At 48.4% G+C, this 20,546-nt stretch overlaps 1 protein-coding gene across 2 annotated transcripts in view; it reads left to right on the forward strand.

Moving 5' to 3' along the window:
* LCMT2 (leucine carboxyl methyltransferase 2) overlaps positions 1-19,126 on the forward strand; it is an 86,490-nt gene extending 67,364 nt beyond the window's left edge. For both annotated transcript variants that reach the window (XM_054016115.1, XM_054016116.1), the window contains 3 exons: positions 17,427-17,614; positions 17,706-17,841; positions 18,581-19,126. In XM_054016115.1, coding sequence (XP_053872090.1) covers positions 17,427-17,614; positions 17,706-17,841; positions 18,581-18,748 — 492 coding nt within the window. In that variant the 3' untranslated portion in view covers positions 18,749-19,126. The remainder of the gene's footprint in view (positions 1-17,426; positions 17,615-17,705; positions 17,842-18,580) is intronic.
* The last annotated feature ends 1,420 nt before the right edge of the window (positions 19,127-20,546 follow it).

A 20,546-nucleotide genomic window follows, 5' to 3' on the forward strand; every position in this document is an offset into this window, starting at 1 on the left:
GATTCTTCTGTCCTAAGTGCAGGACTCTGCACTTGTCCTTGTTGAACCTCATCAGGTTTCTTTTGGCTCAATCCTCTAATTTGTCTAGGTCCCTCTGTATCCTATCCCTACCCTCCAGCGTATCTACCACTCCTCCCAGTTTAGTGTCATCTGCAAACTTGCTGAGAGTGCAGTCCACGCCATCCTCCAGATCATTAATGAAGATATTGAACAAAACCAGCCCCAGGACCGACCCTTGAGGCACTCCGCTTGAAACGGGCTGCCAACTAGACATGGAGCCATTGATCACTACCCGTTGAGCCTGGTGATCTAGCCAGCTTTCTATCCATCTTCTAGTCCATTCATCCAGCCCATACTTCTTTAACTTGCTGGCAAGAATATGTGGGAGACCATATCAAAAGCTTTGCTAAAGTCAAGGAATAACACATCCACTGCTTTCCCCTCATCCACAGAGCCAGTTATCTCCTCATAGAAGGCAATTAGGTTAGTCAGGCATGACTTGCCCTTGGTGAATCCATGCTTACTGTTCCTGATCACTTTCCTCTCCTCTGAGTGCTTCAGAATTGATTCCTTGAGGACCTGCTTCATGATTTTTCCAGGGACTGTGGTGAGGCTGACTGGCCTGTAGTTCCCAGGATCCTCCTTCTTCCCTTTTTTTAAAGATGGGCACTATGTTATCCTTTTTCCGGTCACCCGGGACCTCCCCCGATCGCCATGAATTTTCAAAGATAACATCTGCACGCAGTATTCAAGATTGGGCATATCGTGGCTTTATATAGAAGCAATATGATATTTTCTGTCTTATCTATCTCTTTCCTAATAATTCCCAACATTGTTAGCTTTTCTGACTGCCACTGAGCATTGAGTGGATGTTTTCAAAGAACTATCCACAATGACTCCAAGATCTCTTTCTGGAGTGGTAACAGCTAATTTTACATCATTTTATTTGTATAGTTGGGATTATGTTTTCCAATGTGCATTACTTTGCATTTATCAACATTGAATGTCATCTGCCATTTTGTTGCCCAGTCACCCAATTTTGTGAGATCCCTTTTTAACTCTTTGCAGTCTGCTTTGGACTTAACTATCTTGAGTAGTTTTGTATCTGCAAATTTTGCCACTTCACTGTTTATCCCTTTTTCCAGATTGTTCATAAATATGTTGAACAGTGTCCCTCCCCACTGATCTGAATTAATTCAAATTGGTCAGTAGATCTCTGGCGTGTTTTTTTGTTGTTGTTGTTTGGTTGGGTTTTTTTTTGTTTTTTTTTTTTTACACTTACCCCGATCTGCATCCCTTCCCCTTTATTGTCTGTGGATGAACCCTTAATTGTTTCCTCAACTTTCTGAATCAGAAAGTTGTCCCCTACACTTGCTAAAAATTTGCAGGACATACTATGTTTTCCTATAATAGTCTTCCAACAGATCTCAAGGAAGTTAAAATCCCCCATTAATAAAAGTTCATGTGTGTTAGCTAATCTGGTTACCAGCTTGTAGAATGACTATCTACTTCCTTTTCCTGATTTGATGGTCTATAATAGACCACCACCATAATATCACTACTGTTCTTTTCCCTTTTTATCCTCACCTAGAGACTCTCAGTAGGTCTGTCGCTCACTTACTCTTGGAACTCGGAGCAAATGTATACATTCTTGATGTAAAGCGCAACTATATCCGTCAATACTGGTACTCCATTCATGAGAGTTGTCCCACCAAGTCTCTATAATGCCAGTTAGATCATAATTTTCTTAATATACCATGACTTCCAGTTCATCCTGCTTGTTCCCCATTCTCCTTGCATTTGTATACAGCCATCAAAGATATTTCGCAGACTGCCTTCTTGCTTTTCCTCTTGCCTTTTTAATGCAGTTGTGATTTCTAGTCTCTTCTCCAGAAATAGTCCCTTCCCCTTGTTGTCATTCCTGTGGAAGCAGAGCAAGGCCTGACAGGGACTTGAAGGGGATGTCAGTGCAAACAGTCCTTCTGTGAGTAAGAGTCAGGCTAGCTGTTAGCCTAATAATGCGAGATTTGTAGAAGCGAGGATTGTGTGAGGCGAATGGGAAAGAACTGTGTGAGAAGTTGTTGCGACCTTGTGTAGATAAGGTGGAATGTAGACTAGAGTCTAAATGAGTGAGGAAAAATAAGTTATCAGGATGACCTATGTATAAACAAAATGCAGCTGTTGCTCATTATTCTTCTTCGAGTGATTGTTCACGTCCATTACACATTAGGTGTACGCGCGCCGCGTGCACGGACGTCGGAAACTTTTTCCCTTAGCGGCTCCCGTCGGGCCGGCGGGGCCCCCTCCTTCCCGCCAGAGCGACGCCCCGCTCCAGGGTATATATATATCCCTGCCGACCCGACCCCTCCAGTTCCTTCTTACCGTCCGTGGCAGCGTTGGAACAACTCTGTCTCTCGTCTGAGAGTGTCCCTTAGCAATAGTCATTAGTGTTATCTAGCAGTTATCAGTTAGTTTGTAGTAGTGTTGAGCCAGTAGTTAACAGCTCATTAGGGTACTTAAAGTTCCTGCCGGGGTTGTTTGTTCAGCCCCGGCACCGGCCCTGGGCGGCGGGGTATGCCACACGCCCAAGGCTTCAAGGCTTGTGCCACGTGCCGCAGGCCTATGCCATTGAGCGACCCCCACGCTTCGTGTCTCCGTTGCCTGGGGGAGGCTCACCAGAAAGAGCGCTGCAAGATCTGCAAGGCCTTTAAGCCCAGAACTAAAAAAGAGAGGGACTTTCGCCTTAAGCAGCTGCTCATGGAGACGGCGTTACAGCCCTCCACTTCGACGGCACCGTCTGCCTCCGTGCGGAGCGCCCCGGCATCGGTGCGGGAACCGGCGCCGGCGGGTCACCCGAAGCCCGCAGCACCGACCCAGCGGGGAAATACACGACGCCGATCGTCTTCACCGGCGAAAGCGAAGGGCCAACCTAAGGCCCGAGGACGCTCCCCGCACAAGAGGGCGGCACCGGTAAAGACCTTGAGTGCCCCTAAGGCCGATACGGCCCCAACACGGACCCCGGTAGTGGCTCCGGCGCCGAAAGGCCCGTCGAGCCCCGGGATGGGCGCGTCAAGCGAGGATGAAGGGCTGGAGGAGCTCGTGGAACAGCCCTCCACTCCGGACACGTTTGAGGCAGCTAAGGACCTCATTGCTTTGTCCGTTGAGGCCCCGGCACGCGCTGAGGGCGCCCCGCCGATGCTGCCGCGCAGAGGCAAGCCGGTGATGGTGCGCCCATCACGGTCGCCGTCTCGGCACCGCTCCAGGAACCGGTCCCAGTCGAGCTCTGCCTCGGTGGACTCCCGGTTGCCCTCGGCGCAGGAAGCACCGCAGCAGTCGGGCTTCAGCAAGCGGTCGGCACCGACTCAGCAACCGAGCACGAGTCGGCACCGCGAAGCGTCGGCGGTTCGTTACCCAAGGCCGACCAGCTGTAGCCGTTCCCGGTCCCGTGATCACCGGTACCGGTCCAGGTCGGCGAGGCGCTATTCCAGGTCCTGGTCGCGGAGGCGCTACTCCCCAAAACCGGACCGGCACCATCCTACGGCTCCACCGTGGCCTTCCAGGTCACCGTCCGTGGTCTCGGGGACTGACTCAGACCGGTACGGCGGGTATGCCCATAGGTCACAGGCCAGCAGGGATTACGGTCAGTCCCAATGGGGCCAACCGAGCCAATGGCCATTCTGGACACCCTGGGCCTACCACCAGCAAGGGCCCCCATCGAGGGCCTTGAGATCCGGGCCATCCGGGTACTGATCCCGCTCCCCGCGGCACCGTCCGCCATAGTATAGGGAGGCAACGGTCTCTAGACCACCGGAGCGGGAAGGAGTGGACTCGGCACCGAGTACGGTGCCGTCCCAATCCCACGCTGCGGGTCAGGCCGCAGAGGAACAATTGGCTGATGCCGGATTGCAGGACAATGAGGATGGGCAGAAGGCCCCGACCTCTTCCTCCTCGCCAGACGAGGCGGTAGCGGGCACACTGGTGTCCGGCCCTCCCCCGATTGACCATCGGGCACACCAAGACCTGCTTCGCCGGGTAGCCCTCAATCTGGGCTTGCAAGCGGAGGAGACTGTAGAGCAGGACGACCCCATGGTCGATATCCTGAGCCCAGAGGGCCCCTCCAGAGTCACTCTCCCGATTATACGGACAGTACAGTCCAACTATAAGACGGTGTGGCAAACACCGGCCTCCAGTACGCCAACTGCAAAAGGCGTGGAGAGGAAATACTTCGCCCCATCTAGAGGGTTTGACTTCCTCTTTCTACATCCGTCCCCCTGTTCGCTGGTGGTCTCGGCGGTCAACGAAAAGGAGCGGCATGGCCAGCAAGCTCCTGCCCCCAAGGGCAAGGAAGCTAAGAGATTGGACTTATTCGGGAGGAAAGTCTATTCATCGGGGGGCCTTCAACTGAGGATCACCAATCAGCAGGCGATTCTAAACAGGCACAATTTTAACTCTTGGGCATCAGTTGCCAAGTTTAAGGACTCCCTCCCACCTGACGCGCATCAGGAGTTCACGGCCCTGGTGGATGAAGGAATGGCAGTGGCCAAGACCCCATTACAGGCCGCACTAGACTCAGCCGACGCTGCGGCTAGAACAATTGCGTCGGGAGTCGTGATGAGGCGTTCGGCGTGGTTGCAGGCTTCAGGTCTCCCGCCAGAGGTGCAGACCATGCTGCAGGACCTCCCGTTGGAAGGTTCGGGCTTGTTTTCCGACCAGACGGACTCCAGGCTACATAGCCTTAAGGACTCACGAGCGACCCTTAAGTCATTGGGTATGCACACTCCGGTATCGCAGCGTAAGCCCTTTAAACCCCAGCCGCCGCAAAGGCAATACCACCCTCGCCCCCGACATGAGCCGTACCGCCGTCGAGGCAGGGATAACAGGCGGAGACGTAACAATACGCCTAACCAGGGCCAGAGTCACGGCCAGGGCAAGCCACAGCCAGGGAATAAACCAGGCTTTTGAAGCTACGCCCGAGGACAGCGTACCATATTCCATACCGGATCCTCCTCTGTTTTTCAAAGACCGCCTGTCCCATTTCTACCGGGCATGGTCGCGCATAACATCGGACCAATGGGTCCTGCGCACAGTGAAGGCGGGCTATACCCTCCAGTTTTCCTCGCCCCCTCCCTGCCATCCCCCTTCCCCGTCCCTCTTCAGGGACCCTTCTCATGAGCAACTTCTCACGCAGGAGGTTCAGACCCTTCTCGCTGCTGGAGCAGTAGAAGAGGTCCCAGCAGACCTGAGGGGAAAAGGATTCTACTCCAGATACTTCCTGATCCCCAAGGCAAAAGGAGGCCTCCGTCCTATTTTGGACCTGCGCGATCTAAACAAGTTTCTGATCAAAGCTCGCTTCCGTATGGTCTCCCTGGGAACTATTATCCCATCCCTGGATCCGGGGGATTGGTATGCTGCCCTCGATATGAAAGATGCCTATTTTCACATCGCAATCAATCCGGCCCACAGGCGATTCCTGCGCTTCGTTGTCGACCAGCGCCATTTCCAATTTACGGTCCTGCCCTTCGGCCTGGCGTCAGCACCACGAGTGTTCACGAAATGCATGTCCGTGGTAGCAGCCTTCCTTCGAAAGAGAAGGATGCGTGTGTTTCCGTACCTGGACGATTGGCTACTCGCGGGCAGGTCGGAGGCCGAGGTCCGATCTCACGTGACGCTGGCCTTGCAGACGTTCGACAAGCTCGGCCTCCGGGTCAATGTGCCCAAGTCCACGTTAGTCCCCACACAGAGGCTGGACTTCATAGGTGCCACCCTGGACTTGGTAACCGCACAAGCGAGCCTACCAGAGGCACGGTTCATGTCAATTCACAGAGCCGTAAGCTCGGTCCAAAAGTTCCCCACGACAACGGCAAGGTGTTGCATGCAGCTTCTGGGGCATATGGCAGCTTGCACACACGTGGTCAGACATGCCCGACTGAGGCTCCGGCCTTTACAGTTGTGGTTCGCCCACACGCATCGCCCCAACAGAGACCCATTGGATCAAGTAGTCACGATCCCAAACCAGGTGCTTGGCTCGCTACGCTGGTGGCTCGATCGCCAACAGGTATGCGAAGGGATCCCCTTCGCTGCCCCACAGCCCACTCTGACGTTGGTAACAGATGCATCGGACCTGGGTTGGGGGGCGCACCTGGGGGAACTGCGGACCCAAGGGCTGTGGTCCAGAGAAGACAAGCTGCTTCACATCAATCTGAAGGAGCTAAGAGCGGTTCGCCTCGCCTGTCAGACCTTCCGCGCCACCTTAAAAGGTCACAGCGTGGCAGTCCTGACGGACAACACTACCGCCATGTTCTATATAAACAAGCAGGGCGGGTCACGGTCTTCTCCCCTCTGTCACGAGGCACTCCAATTATGGAACTTCTGTATAGCCCATGCGATACACCTCATCGCGACGTATCTTCCGGGGATTCAAAACGGCTTAGCAGACCGCCTCAGCCGATCCTACCGAATGCACGAATGGACGTTGAGGCGAGACGTCCTGCATTCGATCTTCCGGAGGTGGGGCTTTCCCCGGGTGGATCTATTCGCCACCAGGGACAACAGCCAATGCCCTCAGTTCTGCTTGTTCCAGAACCTCAGCCGGGGATCATTAGCAGATGCTTTCATGATCCCATGGGGAGGGAGCCTGAGATATGCCTTCCCTCCGTTCCCACTCATACACAAGGTTCTCCTCAAGACCCGCAGGGACAGGGCGACGATCATACTTATCGCCCCGGCCTGGCCACGCCAGCATTGGTTCACGTCCCTGCTGGAACTGTCCATAGCCGATCCAATCACCCTCCCCCTCCATCGCGACCTAGTCACGCAAGACAAAGGTCGCCTACTCCACCCGAACCTGTCTTCGCTACATCTCACGGCATGGTATCTCTCTGGCTGAATGATGCAGAACACAGGTGCTCTCACCAAGTCCAGCAAATCCTCCTTAATAGTAGGAAGCCCTCTACAAGAGCGACCTACCTGGCAAAATGGAAAAGGTTCTCCCACTGGTGTGAGCCTCAACGCATACAGCCTTTACAAGCCTCAGTTCCGTCGATCCTGGACTACCTACTGCACCTCAAGAATCAAGGGCTTGCGCCCGCCTCAATTAGAGTTCACTTAGCCGCTATCTCGGCCTTCCATCCGGGAGAGTTGGGAGTGTCAGTGTTCTCCAACCCCACAGTGGCCCGATTCCTCAAGGGGCTGGAAAGGGTGTTTCCCTACTCGCGCCCGCCTGTCCCGGCGTGGAGTCTGAACCTAGTCCTAACAAGACTCATGAGTCCCCCCTTTGAGCCTCTAGCCACTTGCTCCCTCACGCACCTCTCGTGGAAGGTGGCGTTTCTCGTGGCCATCACATCGGCCAGAAGGGTATCGGAATTGAGAGCCCTCTGTTCGGAACCACCCTATACAGTGTTCAATAAGGATAAGGTGCAACTGAGGCCGCACCCCAAATTCCTCCCAAAGGTGGTATCACAGTTTCACATGGGGCAGGACATTTGCCTACCGGTGTTTTTTCCTAAACCCCATACGGACCCTCACCACCGCAGCCTACATACCCTGGATGTCCGAAGGGCGTTGGCATTTTACCTGGAACGGACCAGGCCGTTCCGCAGAACACCCCAGCTGTTCATTGCTATTGCGGAACGTATGAAAGGCTTGCCTATCTCGACACAGCGCTTGTCGGCATGGATTGTGCATTGTATACGCACTTGTTATGAGCTCGCCAATGTTCCGGCCCCGGAGATCCGGGCCCACTCGACTAGAGCCCAAGCGTCCTCAATGGCCTTCTTGGCGCAGGTCCCTATCCAGGAGATCTGTAAGGCAGCCACCTGGTCGTCCGTACATACGTTCACAGCCCACTACGCGATCCATCATCAGACCAGAGAGGACGCGATGGTCGGTCGGGCTGTGCTACAGTCAGTTGTACCTTGACTCCTACCCACCTCCAATGGTAAGCTTGGGAATCACCTAATGTGTAATGGACGTGAACAATCACTCGAAGAAGAAAGAACGGTTACTTACCTTCTGTAACTGTTGTTCTTCGAGATGTGTTGTTCACGTCCATTACACTTCCCCTCTGTCGGAGTCTCCGGCAAGAAGGAACTGTAGGGGTCGGGTCGGCAGGGATATATATACCCTGGAGTGGGGCGCCGCTCTGGCGGGAAGGAGGGGGCCCCGCCGGCCCGACGGGAGCCGCTAAGGGAAAAAGTTTCCGACGTCCGTGCACGCGGCGCGTGTACACCTAATGTGTAATGGACGTGAACAACACATCTCAAAGAACAACAGTTACAGAAGGTAAGTAACCGTTCTTTGTCTGTAACAAAAGGTATAAATGCTTGCTGCAATTGTTTACCTGTAGAGAGACCTGCCTAGGAGGGGGAAACCCTGTGTCCTAGTGCATTCTCTCCCTCTATGCAGTTGCTTGAGAATAAAGTATTGACTTCGCTACACCCAACCAAAGAGTGAGAACTGTGTTTTTCCCCGACATTACTTAAGCCTGGATGTGCATTGGCCGGGTTTTTGTCACCATCCCCCATAGGACCTAGTTTAAAGCTCTCCTTATTAAATTAGCCAGACAATGTCCCAAGATGCTCTTCCCAGTATTCGATAGATGGAGCCCATCCCAGCACAGTAATTCTTAGTTAGTGTACCTGTATCTCCTGTGGGGCGCTAGTACTGTGCTTTGTCGACAATAAACCTGGCCGAGCACCTTCGCCACTGAACCGAGCCTGTGGTCGAACTTATGAGTAACATTGAGGTCTGCTGATTGAACATACTGCACTGTCTGCTAGTGCAGCTGACGTCGGAGCTTCAAGAACAGCAATAACAACACTGCACCAGCAACAACATTCCACAACAACAAGATTTCTAGTCGCCAGGTCCTTCAAGATTTTGGAACCAGCAGTTTTCATCCTCACCTTATTTTTATTTATAGATTGGAAGCGGAAAACAAGCTTTCCTGCTTTTTCAGCTCCCTATAGGTTTCTCAACTTTGAATGAACTATTCATTAAACTGAACTAGTTGAATAAACTGAAACGGAGAAAATATTCTCTTTGCACCTACAGAAGAGGATACTGCTGTTAAAAGCTGATTTGGCACTTCAGCAAATTCTGGTGCTCTAGGTGCTTAGCCAGTGACTTCCACCAGTTCAGTGGTTTGACTTTCTTTAAAACTTCAGCAGCAAACATGTACTACTTGATGATGATTTTTATTTCATTTTAATTATTGTAATAGATTACCTTAAATTTAGACCTTACAACATAGGTTGTAATAATTTCAGATTTAATTTTAAATACGTATTTTAAAAAAAGAAAAGTATTTAATATAAATTTTAAAAATCAAAATTTTTTATTAAAAAACCCCCAAAACCCCATAAGCTTTTCTCCACCCTGTGAAGCAGCCATCCTGTACATGGAAACAGAAATGGGCACTGCTAGTGCCTGGGGCGAATTGTCCAGTTTGGGTACAAACCTGGGATGCAGGAGACCAAGATTCAATCCCCTGCTCTGTCACAGACTGCATGTGTGACCTTGGGCAACTCATTTAGTCTCTCTGTATTTGAGTTCTCTGTCTGTACAATGGGGATAGTAGTACACCTCTACCCCGATATAACACGACCCAATATAACACAAATTCTGATATAACGCGGTAAAGCAGTGCTCCGGGGGGGCGGGGCTGCGCACTCCAGTGGATCAAAACAAGTTCGATAGAACGCAGTTTCACCTATAACGCGGTAAGCTTTTTTGGCTCCCGAGGACAGCGTTATATTGAGGTAGAGGTGTATTTCTCAACATTTCATACATGTTATGGCCAGAAGGGACATTAGATCATATAGTCTGATCTCCTGTATTCCACAGCACTTAATATGTAACCTATAACTTAAATCCGCCTCTACCAGATGACCTGAGGATAGCCAATCTAACACCACTTTGGGAAAAAAAAAAAAAAAAAAAGGGTCTAGGCAGGGCCTCTTCTGGCAATTGTAAGCTGGTAAACCCAACTTCAGTACAAGGCAAATTAGTTGAAACTATAATGAAGAACAGAATTATCAGACACATAGATGAACATGATATGTTGGGGAAAAGTCAACATGGCTTTTGTAAAAGCAAATCATGTCTCACCAATCTGTTAGAATTCTTTGAAGGTGTCAACCAGCATGTGGGCAAGGGTGATCCAGTTGGAATATCGTATCTTGATTTTGAGAAAGCCTTTGACAAGATCCCACATCGAAGGCTCTTCACAACATACCTGTCATGGGATAAGAGGGAAGGTCCTCTCATGAATCAGTAGCGGGTTAAAAGACAGGAAACAGAGGGAAGGAATAAATGATCAGTTTTCATGATGGAAAATGGTAAATTGGGGAATCTCAACATATTCATAAATGATCTGGAAAAGGAGGTAAACAGTGAGGTGGCAAAGTTGTCAGATGATGCAAAATTACTCAAGATAGTTAAGTCCAAAGCTAACTGCAAAGAGTTACAAAGGGATCTCACAAACCTGGGTGACTGGGCAAGAAAATCGCAGATGAAAATCAGTGTTGATAAGTGCAAAGTGTAATGCACATGGGAAAACGTAATTCCAGCTAAGTATACAAAATAATGGGTTCTAAATGAGCTGTTACCACTCAAGAAAGAAAATCGTGGATAGTACTCTGAAAACATCAGCTTAGTGTGCAACAACAGTGAAAAAAGCTAACTGGGTTAGGAACCATTAGGAAAGGGATAGATAATAAGACAGAAAATATCATACTGCCACTATACAAATCCATGGTACAGCCACATCTTGAATACTGTGTAAAGTTTTGGTCTCTTCATCTCAAAAAAGATATATTGGACTTGAAAAAGGTACAGAAAAGGGCAACATAAATGATTAAGGGTCTGGAACAGCTTTCATACGAGGAGAGAGTAAAAAGACTGGGATTTTTCAGCTTAGAAAAGAGACAGTTAAGGGAGGATATGATAGAGGTCTATAACATCATGACTAGTGTGGAAAAAGTGAATAGGGAAGTATTATTTACCCCTTCACATAACAGAAGAACTGGGATCACGCAATGAAAATAATAGGCAGCAGGTTTAAAACAAACAAAAGGAAGTACTACTTCACCCAACACGCAGTCAATCTGTGGAACTTGTTGCCAGGGGATGGTGTGAAGGCCAAAAGTATAACTGGGTTTAATAAAAGAATTAGATAAATTGATAGCCACTGTTGGCACCATCTGCTACTAGCCAAGATGGTCAGGAGTGCAGTCCCATGCTTCAGGTGCCCCATAACCTCTAACTTCCTGAAGCTGGGACTGGATGATGGGATGGATCACTCGATAATTGCCTTGTTCTGTTCATTCCCTCTGAAGTATCTGGCACTGGCCGCTATCAGAAGGAAGGATACTGGGCTAGATGGACCACTGGTCTGACCCAGTATGGCCATTTTTATGTTCTTGTGTATAATGATTGGTAAACATGGTGTGGGGAAGAGAACTCAAATAGCACACTACTCATCACAAAGTGCACGGAGAACCAGTTGGTTATCACAAACATGATATTTCAACAAACAATGAAGCACAAAACAACATGGATGCATCCCCACTCTTGTCATTGGCATTTAATTAACTCTATCGTTGTACACCAACAAGACCATGAGAATGTAAAAATCACCTGTACAATGTGGGGAGCATGCATGTGGTCTGATCATCGACTTGTGAGATGTAAAATGACAGTGCTCCTCCAATTAAAACAGCGCAGATGTCATCACTCTCCAGTACCCAAGCTCAGTGTGCACATAATGAAATCTGAGCTCACATGCACAAGACTTGTTAAAAAATGAGAAGTTCCAAACACACTTTCTCAGTCAGACATAATGAACACTCACTTTGCCTGGTCATCTTTTAAGGAAACAGCATTTGATGTATCTAAAGAAGTCCTCAGCTTCGTAAACAGGAAACCTCAGGACTGGTTTGACAAAAATGACACTGAGATAAAGCAACTCCTGACATCCATGCATGCATGCTCTTCACCCGTTATGGATAAACAATAAAAACTCATCTATTAAAAAGATGGCAAGTTTTGCCACAAAAGATAGCTGTTGAAAACATGAAAGCTGAGCAGCTTCAATCAGTGGCAGACCAAAAGACTCCAAATAGGTTTTTTTGATGAGCTGAAGACCATGTACAGTGTTCACTCTAATGGTACCACTTCTATCTGGAATGCAGATGAGTCACTGCTGTTGATTGATTGTGGACAAATTCAGAAAGCATGGGCTGAACACTTCAAAGAGGTGCTTAACTGCCCAACCACCATGTCAGCATCAGCTCTTGATGATCTTGAACAACTTCCAATTCAAGACCACCTCTCAATTCTGCTGAACATATCTGAAGTGTGGAAAGCTGTTAAGCAAATGACAAATGACAAAGCAGTGGGTCCAGATGATATTTCTTTGGAAATCTTCAAAAGTGGGGGCCATCAGGGAATTCACTGACCTCTACCTATGGTTCTGGAAATAGGAGTCTGTGCCACAGGAACTTAAATGTCAACATTAAAACAAGGGTGATGTCATGGTAGGGGTCTACTACAGACCACCTAACCAGAAAGAAGAGGTGGATGAGGCTTAAACAGTGAACAAAATCATCCAAAGCGCAGGACTTGGTGGTGATGGGGGACTTCACCTGCCCAGACATCTGTTAGGAAAATAACACAGCAGGGCACAGATTATCAAATAAGTTCTTGGAATGTATTGGAGACAACTTTTTATTTCAGAAGGTGGAGACAGCTACTTGGGGAGAGACTGTTCTAGATTTGATTTTGACAGTTATGGAGGAACTGGTTGAGAATTTGGAAGTAGAAGGCAGCTTGTGTGAAAGTGATCATGAAATGATAGAGTTCGTGATTCTAAGGAATGGTAGGAGGGAGAACAGCAAACTAAGACAATGGATTTCAAGAAGGCAGACTTTAGCAAACTCAGGGAGGTGGTAGGTAAGATCCCACGGGAAACAAGTCTAGGGGAAAAAAACAATAGAGACAGTTGGCAGTTTTTCAAAGAAACATTATTAAGGGCACAAGAGGAAACTATTCCACTGTGTAGGAAAGAGAGGAAGTATGGCAAGAGACCACACTGGCTTAACCAGGAGATCTTCAATGATCTAAAAATAAAAAAAGAGTCCTACAAAAAGTGGAAACTAGGTCAAATTAGAAAGGATGAATATAAACAAATAACACAAGTATGTAGGGACAAAATTAGAAAGGCCAAAGTACAAAACGAGATCAAACTAGCTAGAGACATATGGGTAACAAGAAAACATTCTACAAATACATTAGAAGCAAGAGGAAGACCAAGGACAGGGTAGGCCCATTACTCAATGGAGGGGGGGGAATAATAACAGAAAATGTGGAAATGGCATAGGTGCTTAATGACTTCTTTGTTTTGGTTTTCACCAAGAAGGTTGGTGGTGATTGGACGTCTAACATAGTGAATACCAATGAAAATGAGGTAGGATCAGAAGAGGCTAAAATAGGGATAGAACAAGTTAAAAGTTACTTGGACAAATTGGATGCCTTCAAGTCACCAGGGCCTGTTGAAATGCATCCTTGAATACTCAAGGAGCTGACTGAGGAGATATCTGAGCCATTAGAGGAGATGTTCCCCTGGTATTATCTGGACAGGTGCTCTGCTAGGTCACTCTAATCCTTGACTCTGGGAGCCAGCCTTGCCCTGCTCTGCTGTGAGAACCTTCACTCCTGGGCTGTTCACACATAGCCTCTGGCATGTAAGCTACTCCTTGGATTGTACAACTGAACAACACTAGCCAATATCTCCGGTCCCAGACACAGCCCTAGGAACCTCCATCTTGTAGTGTCCAGTTATGCCTGTTGGACACTGCAAGCTTATAGGAGTTCGTCAATTTAACCAAGAAATTGATATGTACCAGGCTTATTATCCCAAGGGGAGTCTCTGACATGCTTCAAACCAAACACACTGCTTCAGGTAGAATAAACAAACACATTTATTAACTACAAAGATAGATTTTAAGTGATTATAAGTCAAAGCACAAGAAGTCAGATTTAGTCAAATGAAATAAAAGCAAAACACATTCTAAACTGATCTTAACACTTTCAGTGCCCTTACAAACATAGATGCTTCTCACCACAGGCTGGCTGGTTGCCCTTCAGCCAGGTTCTCCCCTTTGATCAGTGCTTCAGTCACTTGGTGGTGATGGCTGTAGATGGAGATGGAAGAGAGAGGGAAAAGCATGGCAAACGTTACTCCCTTTTATCATGTTCTTTCTTCCCTCTTGGCTTTGCCCCCCTCCCACTTCAGGGTCAGCTGAGCATTACCTCATCGCAGTCCCACACTGACTAAGGAAAGGGGGGTGATTCAGTCAAGAGTCCAACAGATCCTTTGTTGCTGCCTATGCCACTGTCCTTTGTTCCTGTGAGGCTGGGCTGGGTTTGTCCCATACATGCCCTGATGAGGTGTGAACTGCCCCTCTGCTCCTGGAGAGTTTTGCCTGGGCTTGTTTTAAGCAATGAGGACATATTTTCAGCCTCATAACTATATACATGAAATTATAACCTATAACATTACTATAACAACAATGCTCAGTGCATCATGAGCCTTTTGAAGACACCCGACATGACAAATTTTGCATTGGATACCACACAATCATACCAGTCACCCTCACCTCAGTCCCTGGAAAAATCATGGAGCAGGTCCTCAAGGAATCAATTCTAAAGCACTTAGAGGAGAGGAAAGTGATCAGCAACAGTCAGCATGGATTCACCAAGGGCAAGTCATGCCTGACTAACCTAATTGACTTCTATGAGGAGATAACTGGCTCTGTGGATGAGGGGAAAGCAGTGTATGTGTTATTCCTTGACTTTAGCAAAGCTTTCGATACAGTCTTCCACAGTATTCTTGCCAGCAAGTTAAAGAAGTATGGGCTGGAGGAATGGACTATAAGGTCGATAGAAAGCTGTCTAGATCATCAAGCTCAACAGGTAGTGATCAACAGCTCCATGTCTAGTTGGCAACCGGTTTCAAGGGTCAGTCCTGGGGCTGGTTTTGTTCAATATCTTCATTAACGATCTGGAGGATGGTGTGGACTGCACTCTCAGCAAGTTTGTAGATGACACTAAACTGGGAGGAGTGGTAGGTACGCTGGAGGGTAGGGATAGGATACAGAGGGACCTAGACAAATTAGAGGATTGGACCAAAAGAAACCTGATGAGGTTCAACAAGGACAAGTGCAGAGTCCTGCACTTAGGACAGAAGAATCCCATTCACTGTTACAAACAAGGGACCGAATGGCTAGGAAGCAGTTCTGCAGAAAAGGACTTAGGGGTTACAGTGGACGAGAAGCTCGAGTCAACAGTGTGCCCTTGTTGCCAAGAAGGCTATCGGCATTTTGGGCTGTATAAGTAGGGGCATTGCTAGCAGATCGAGGGATGTGATCATTCTCCTCTATTCGACATTGGTGAGGCCTCATCTGGAGTACTGTGTCCAGTTTTGGGACCCACACTACAAGGATGAGGAAAAATTGGAAAGAGTCCAGCGGAGGGCAACAAAAATGATTAGGGGGCTGGAGCACATGACTTATGAGGAGAGGCTGAGGGAACTGAGATTGTTTAGTCTACAGAAGAGAAGAATGAGGGGGGATTTGATAGCTGCTTTCACCTACCTGAAAGGGGGTTCCAAAGAGGATGGATCTAGACTGTTCCCAGTGGTAGCAGTTGACAGAACAAGGAGTAACGGTCTCAAGTTGCAGTGGGGGAGGTTTAGGTTGGATATTAGGAAAAATGTTTTCACTAGGAGGGTGGTGAAGCACTGGAATGGGTTACCTAGGGAGGTGGTGGAATCTCCTTCCTTAGAGATTTTTAAGGTCAGGCTTGACAAAGCCCTGGCTGGGATGATTTAGTTTGGAACTGGTCCTGCTTTGAGCAGGGGGTTGGACTAGATGACCTCCTGAGGTCCCTTCCAACCCTGATAGTCTATGATTCTATGATTATAAGGATGAACATGGTGGTGTAGGGTGTCCCCCCGAGGTACAGAGCGTCACACAGGTGTTTGTCTAACCTGCTCTTAAAAACCTCCAATGACGGAGATTTCACAACCTTCCTAGACAATTTATTCCAGTGCTTAACCATCCTGACGGTTAGGAAGCTTTTCCTAATGTCCAACCTAAATCACCCTTGCTGGAATTTAAGCGCATTGCTTCTTGTCCTATCCTCAGAGGTTAACAAGAACAATTTTTCTTCCTATTCCATGTAACAACCTTTTACATACTTGAAAACTGTTATGTCCCCTCTCAGTCTTCTCTTTTCCAGACTAAACAAACCCAATTTTTTCAATCTTCCCTCATAGGTCATGTTTTCTAGACCTTTCATCATTTTGTTGCTCTTTTCTGGACTCTCTCCAATTTGTCCACATCCTTCCTGAAACGTGGGTGCTCAGAACTGGACACAATACTCCAGTTGAGGCCTAATCAGAGTGGAGTAGAGCAGAAGAATTACTTCTCGTGTCTTGCTTACAACACTCCTGCTAATACATCCCAGAATGATGTTCGCTTTTTTTGCAACAGCGTTACGCTGTTGACTCATATTTAGCTTGTTATCCCCTATGACCCCCAGATCCCTTTCCGCAGTACTCCTTCCTAGGCAGTCATTTCCCATTTTGTATGTGTGCAACTGATTGTTCCTTCCTAAGTGGAGTACTTTGCATTTGTCCTTATTGAATTTCATCCTATTTACTCCAGACCATTTCTCCAGATCATTTTGAATTTTAATCCTATCCTCCAAAGCACTTGCAGCCCCTCCCAGCTTGGTATCGTCTGCAGACTTTATAAGTGTACTCTCTATGCCATTATCTAAATCATTGATGAAGATATTGAACAGAACCGGACCCAGAATTGATCTCTGCAGGACCCCACTCATTATGCTCTTCCAGCATGACTGTGAACCATTGATAACTATTCTCGGAACGGTTTTCCAACCAGTTATGCACCCACCTTATAGTAGCTCCCTCTAGGTTGTATTTCCCTAGTTTGTTTATGAGATGGTCATGCGAGACAGTACCAAAAGCCTTAGGTGAGAGGCTGATGAAGAGGTGTTACAAAGAGCTACGTTACCTCTCAGGGGTATGAGACCAGATATGCTAAAAATTGTGAGGTGCTCAGATGCTCTGGTAATGGGGGCCTTATAAATGCTGGAAATAGATTAGACAGAATCCTCCCTCCAGTGGGGAACTGGGCATGTCTTCCCCGAGGTTCACTTCACCTTCAGCCATACCCAATCTACCTTCAGTTCTCTCCTTGAGGGGAGAATGCCAGATCCATAGGGGGTGAGAAAAGGAAAGATTAATCCTGTGGGGATGGCTGGGAGTGAGCGGGGAGGACAAACATTCTTCTTGCTCCTGATCCCCTGAACCTACAGCTCATTGTGTTCTGCTTGTCTAGATTCCTGTTGGGGGGCCAGTCCCTGAAGGCCGTCACTCTCACAGCGCCTGCAGCTGGGACGGGGGAGCACTCATTGCAGGGGGCCTGGGAGCAGCTGGGCAACCGTTGAACTCAGTGCTCTTTCTGAGACCGACTGGGAGTGGCTTTCAGTGGCAGGATGTAGAGACTCACCCTCCTTTCATCCCCAGGTCAGTGACAATCCCATGGGACAATGAGTACATGCCCTATCTCTCGCTCTCCTCATCATTGGAGTTGTCTCTCTCTGAACTCTCTCCACAGGTATTCACACACTGCCCATGTACATGATGGGAAACTCCTGCTTGTGGGGGGAGTATGGCTTCACTCTGCATCAGTACCCGGTGTGACTGTGATTGACCTGATGACGGGTTTCAGCTTGGATTATCAGATTGACACAGTAAGTACTGACACAACCCTCTTTCCAGGAGGAATCTGTGTTCCACGAAGGGAGGAGAAGTCTCCTGGGCTCTGTTGATTGTCACTGACCAGGCCCCTGGAATAGAGAATACAGAAGGGGATAAATTGGGACCAGAATAGGATGCTGCTGCATCTGCCAGCTAGACTCAGCCTGGCCGGAGTGGATGAGGATCTCAGCAGAAATGGGATTCTGGGGCTCAGCGAGGCCAAACGGTGAGGAGCTGCCATAGCCAAGCCTAGAGGAGGGAGAGTCCATGATGGGCCAGGCCATACGAGTCACAGAGTCTGTGGGAAGAGGAGAGATCAGGATCAAGGATGCTGCCTTTGGGAAGCTGAATGAAGGGAGGAGACAGAGGGCTACGGCTGGGGTGGGCTAGAGGAGGCTCCTCTTTCCTTAGAACTTTTTTTGTAATTTGTGAAAGGTCATTGGCTTCCATAAATAAACTTCTTTCAGCAGCCTGGTCCCTGCCCCTGCTCTGTCCCCTGCTCTTTCTTCTAGCAAAGAATTCTGAATTGTTGGGCTGATCCACACACTCTGGGTCTCTGAGCATCCTGTCTCCCTCCACCTCCCAGGCTTTGAGCACTTTGTCCATGCACCCTACCACCACCACTTCCCGTGCTCCCTCTTGGCCTCCATGCACTTCTCCAGTGCCTGTCTGGCCAGCTTGCCTGGAACAGACAGTGTACGTTTCCCCCACAGGACTCTTGTTCTTTTCCAGGTGTCCCTGAAGTGGCCATTAATGCTGCACAATCACAGCAGCATCTTCCTGCCAGACAAAAGAGAGCTGCTGCTCATTGGTGGTGGTGGGAACTGCTTCTCCTTCGGGACCCATCTCAACCTGCACCCCATCTGCTTAGGTCTCAGCAACATCCTGACCAGTCAGTGATAGGAGTAAACCAGGATAGAACCACAGAGCTGCAGCATGGGAAGATGGTGCAATTGCATACCGCAGAGGCCAGGTGGCCCTGTGGCAGAAGTGGGTGTACTGCAGCCCAAGCCGGTGATGTGGTCCCACAAGGGATTGCCACCCAGAGCAGTAATCTGGCCTGATGGCAGTGGGGAGGCCCAAGGACATAGAACAGCAACATGAGCCTGGGGCAGTGGGGGAGTTGAAAAGTGGCTGAAGACCCAGAGAGGTGATGTGACAGCATGGTGGTTTGAGCAGTGACTCTGGGAAGAGTGGCCGGCATTGCATACATGTATGTATCCTACTTTTTTTCTATTGTTCTCTCTCATTATTTTACATAGTAAAATAAAAAATCATCCCAAAGCTGCTTTTTGTGCTGGTGCCACAACCCCTCCGGATGAAATGAGGGAGCCGGCCTAATTCCTAGGGTATGCAGTAGAACCACAATTAGCCAAAGATTGTGGGCGGGTTTCAGGGGTGCTGGGGGCAAAACATTTGTCTAGTGTAGGGAAGACACTATGCGGAATCAGCCCTGCAGCTCATGCCTCACGTATCCTGATGCACTCCCATCCCATTATAGGCAGTTTCCCTGTTCCATCAAAGCAATCAGTCACCACCATAGCTGTTGGGTAGGGTGATGCCAGGATCTCTGGAGATGTAGAAGAGAACGTAAAAAGGGCCACACTGGGTCAGACTAGCCAATGCCAGGTGCCCCAGAGGGAATGAACAGAACAGGTAATAATCAAGTGATCCATCCCCTGTCACCCATTCCCAGCTTCTGGAAAACAGAGGCTAGGGACACCATCCCTGCCCATCCTGGTTGATAGCCATGAGTTTATCTAGTTCTTTTTTGAACACTGTTATAGTCTTGGCCTTCACAACATCTTCTAGCAAAGAGTTCCACAGGTTGACGGTGCATAGTGTGAAGAAATACTTCCTTTTGTTTCTTTTAAACCTGCTGCCTATTAATTTCATTTGGTGATTCCTAGTTCTTCAGTTATGAGAACGAGTAAATAACAGTTCCTTATTTACTTACTCCACACCAGTCATGATTTTATAGACCTTTATCATACCCCCCCTCAGGGCCGACTCCAGGGTTTTGGCCGCCCCAAGCAGCCAAACAAACAAACAAAAAACAGCCGCAATCGTGATCTGTGGCGGCAATTCGGCGGGAGGTCTTTTGCTCCAAGCAGGAGTGAGGGACCGTCCGCCGAATTGCCGCTGAACAGCTGGACGTGCCACCCCTCTCCGAAGTGGCCGCCCCAAGCACCAGCTTGGTAAGCTGGTGCCTGGAGCTGGCCCTGCCCCCCCTTAGTTGTCTCTTTTCCAAGTTGAAAAGTCCAAATCTTATTAATCTCTCCTCATACAGAAGCAGTTTCATACCCCTAATCATTTTTGTTGCCCTTTTCTGAACCTTTTCCAATTCCAATATATCTTTTTTGAGATGGGGCGACCGCATCTGCACGCAGTATTCAAAATGTGGGTGTATCATGTATTTATTTAGAGGCAATATGATATTTTCCGTCATCTTATTTATCCCTTTCTTAATTATTCCCAGTATTCTGTTCGCTTTTTGGACTGCCGCTGCACATTGAGTGGATGTTTTCAGAGAACTATCCATAATGACTCCAAGATCTCTTTCTTGAGTGGCAACAGCTAATTTAGACCTCATCATTTTATATGTATAGTTGGGATTATGTTTTCCAATGTGCAATACTTTGCATTTATCAACATTGAATGTCATCTGCCATTTTGTTGCCCAGTCACCCAGTTTTGT

Source organism: Malaclemys terrapin, chromosome 1, assembly GCF_027887155.1.
Source record: "Malaclemys terrapin pileata isolate rMalTer1 chromosome 1, rMalTer1.hap1, whole genome shotgun sequence".
In the NCBI taxonomy this organism is placed as follows: domain Eukaryota; kingdom Metazoa; phylum Chordata; order Testudines; family Emydidae; genus Malaclemys; species Malaclemys terrapin.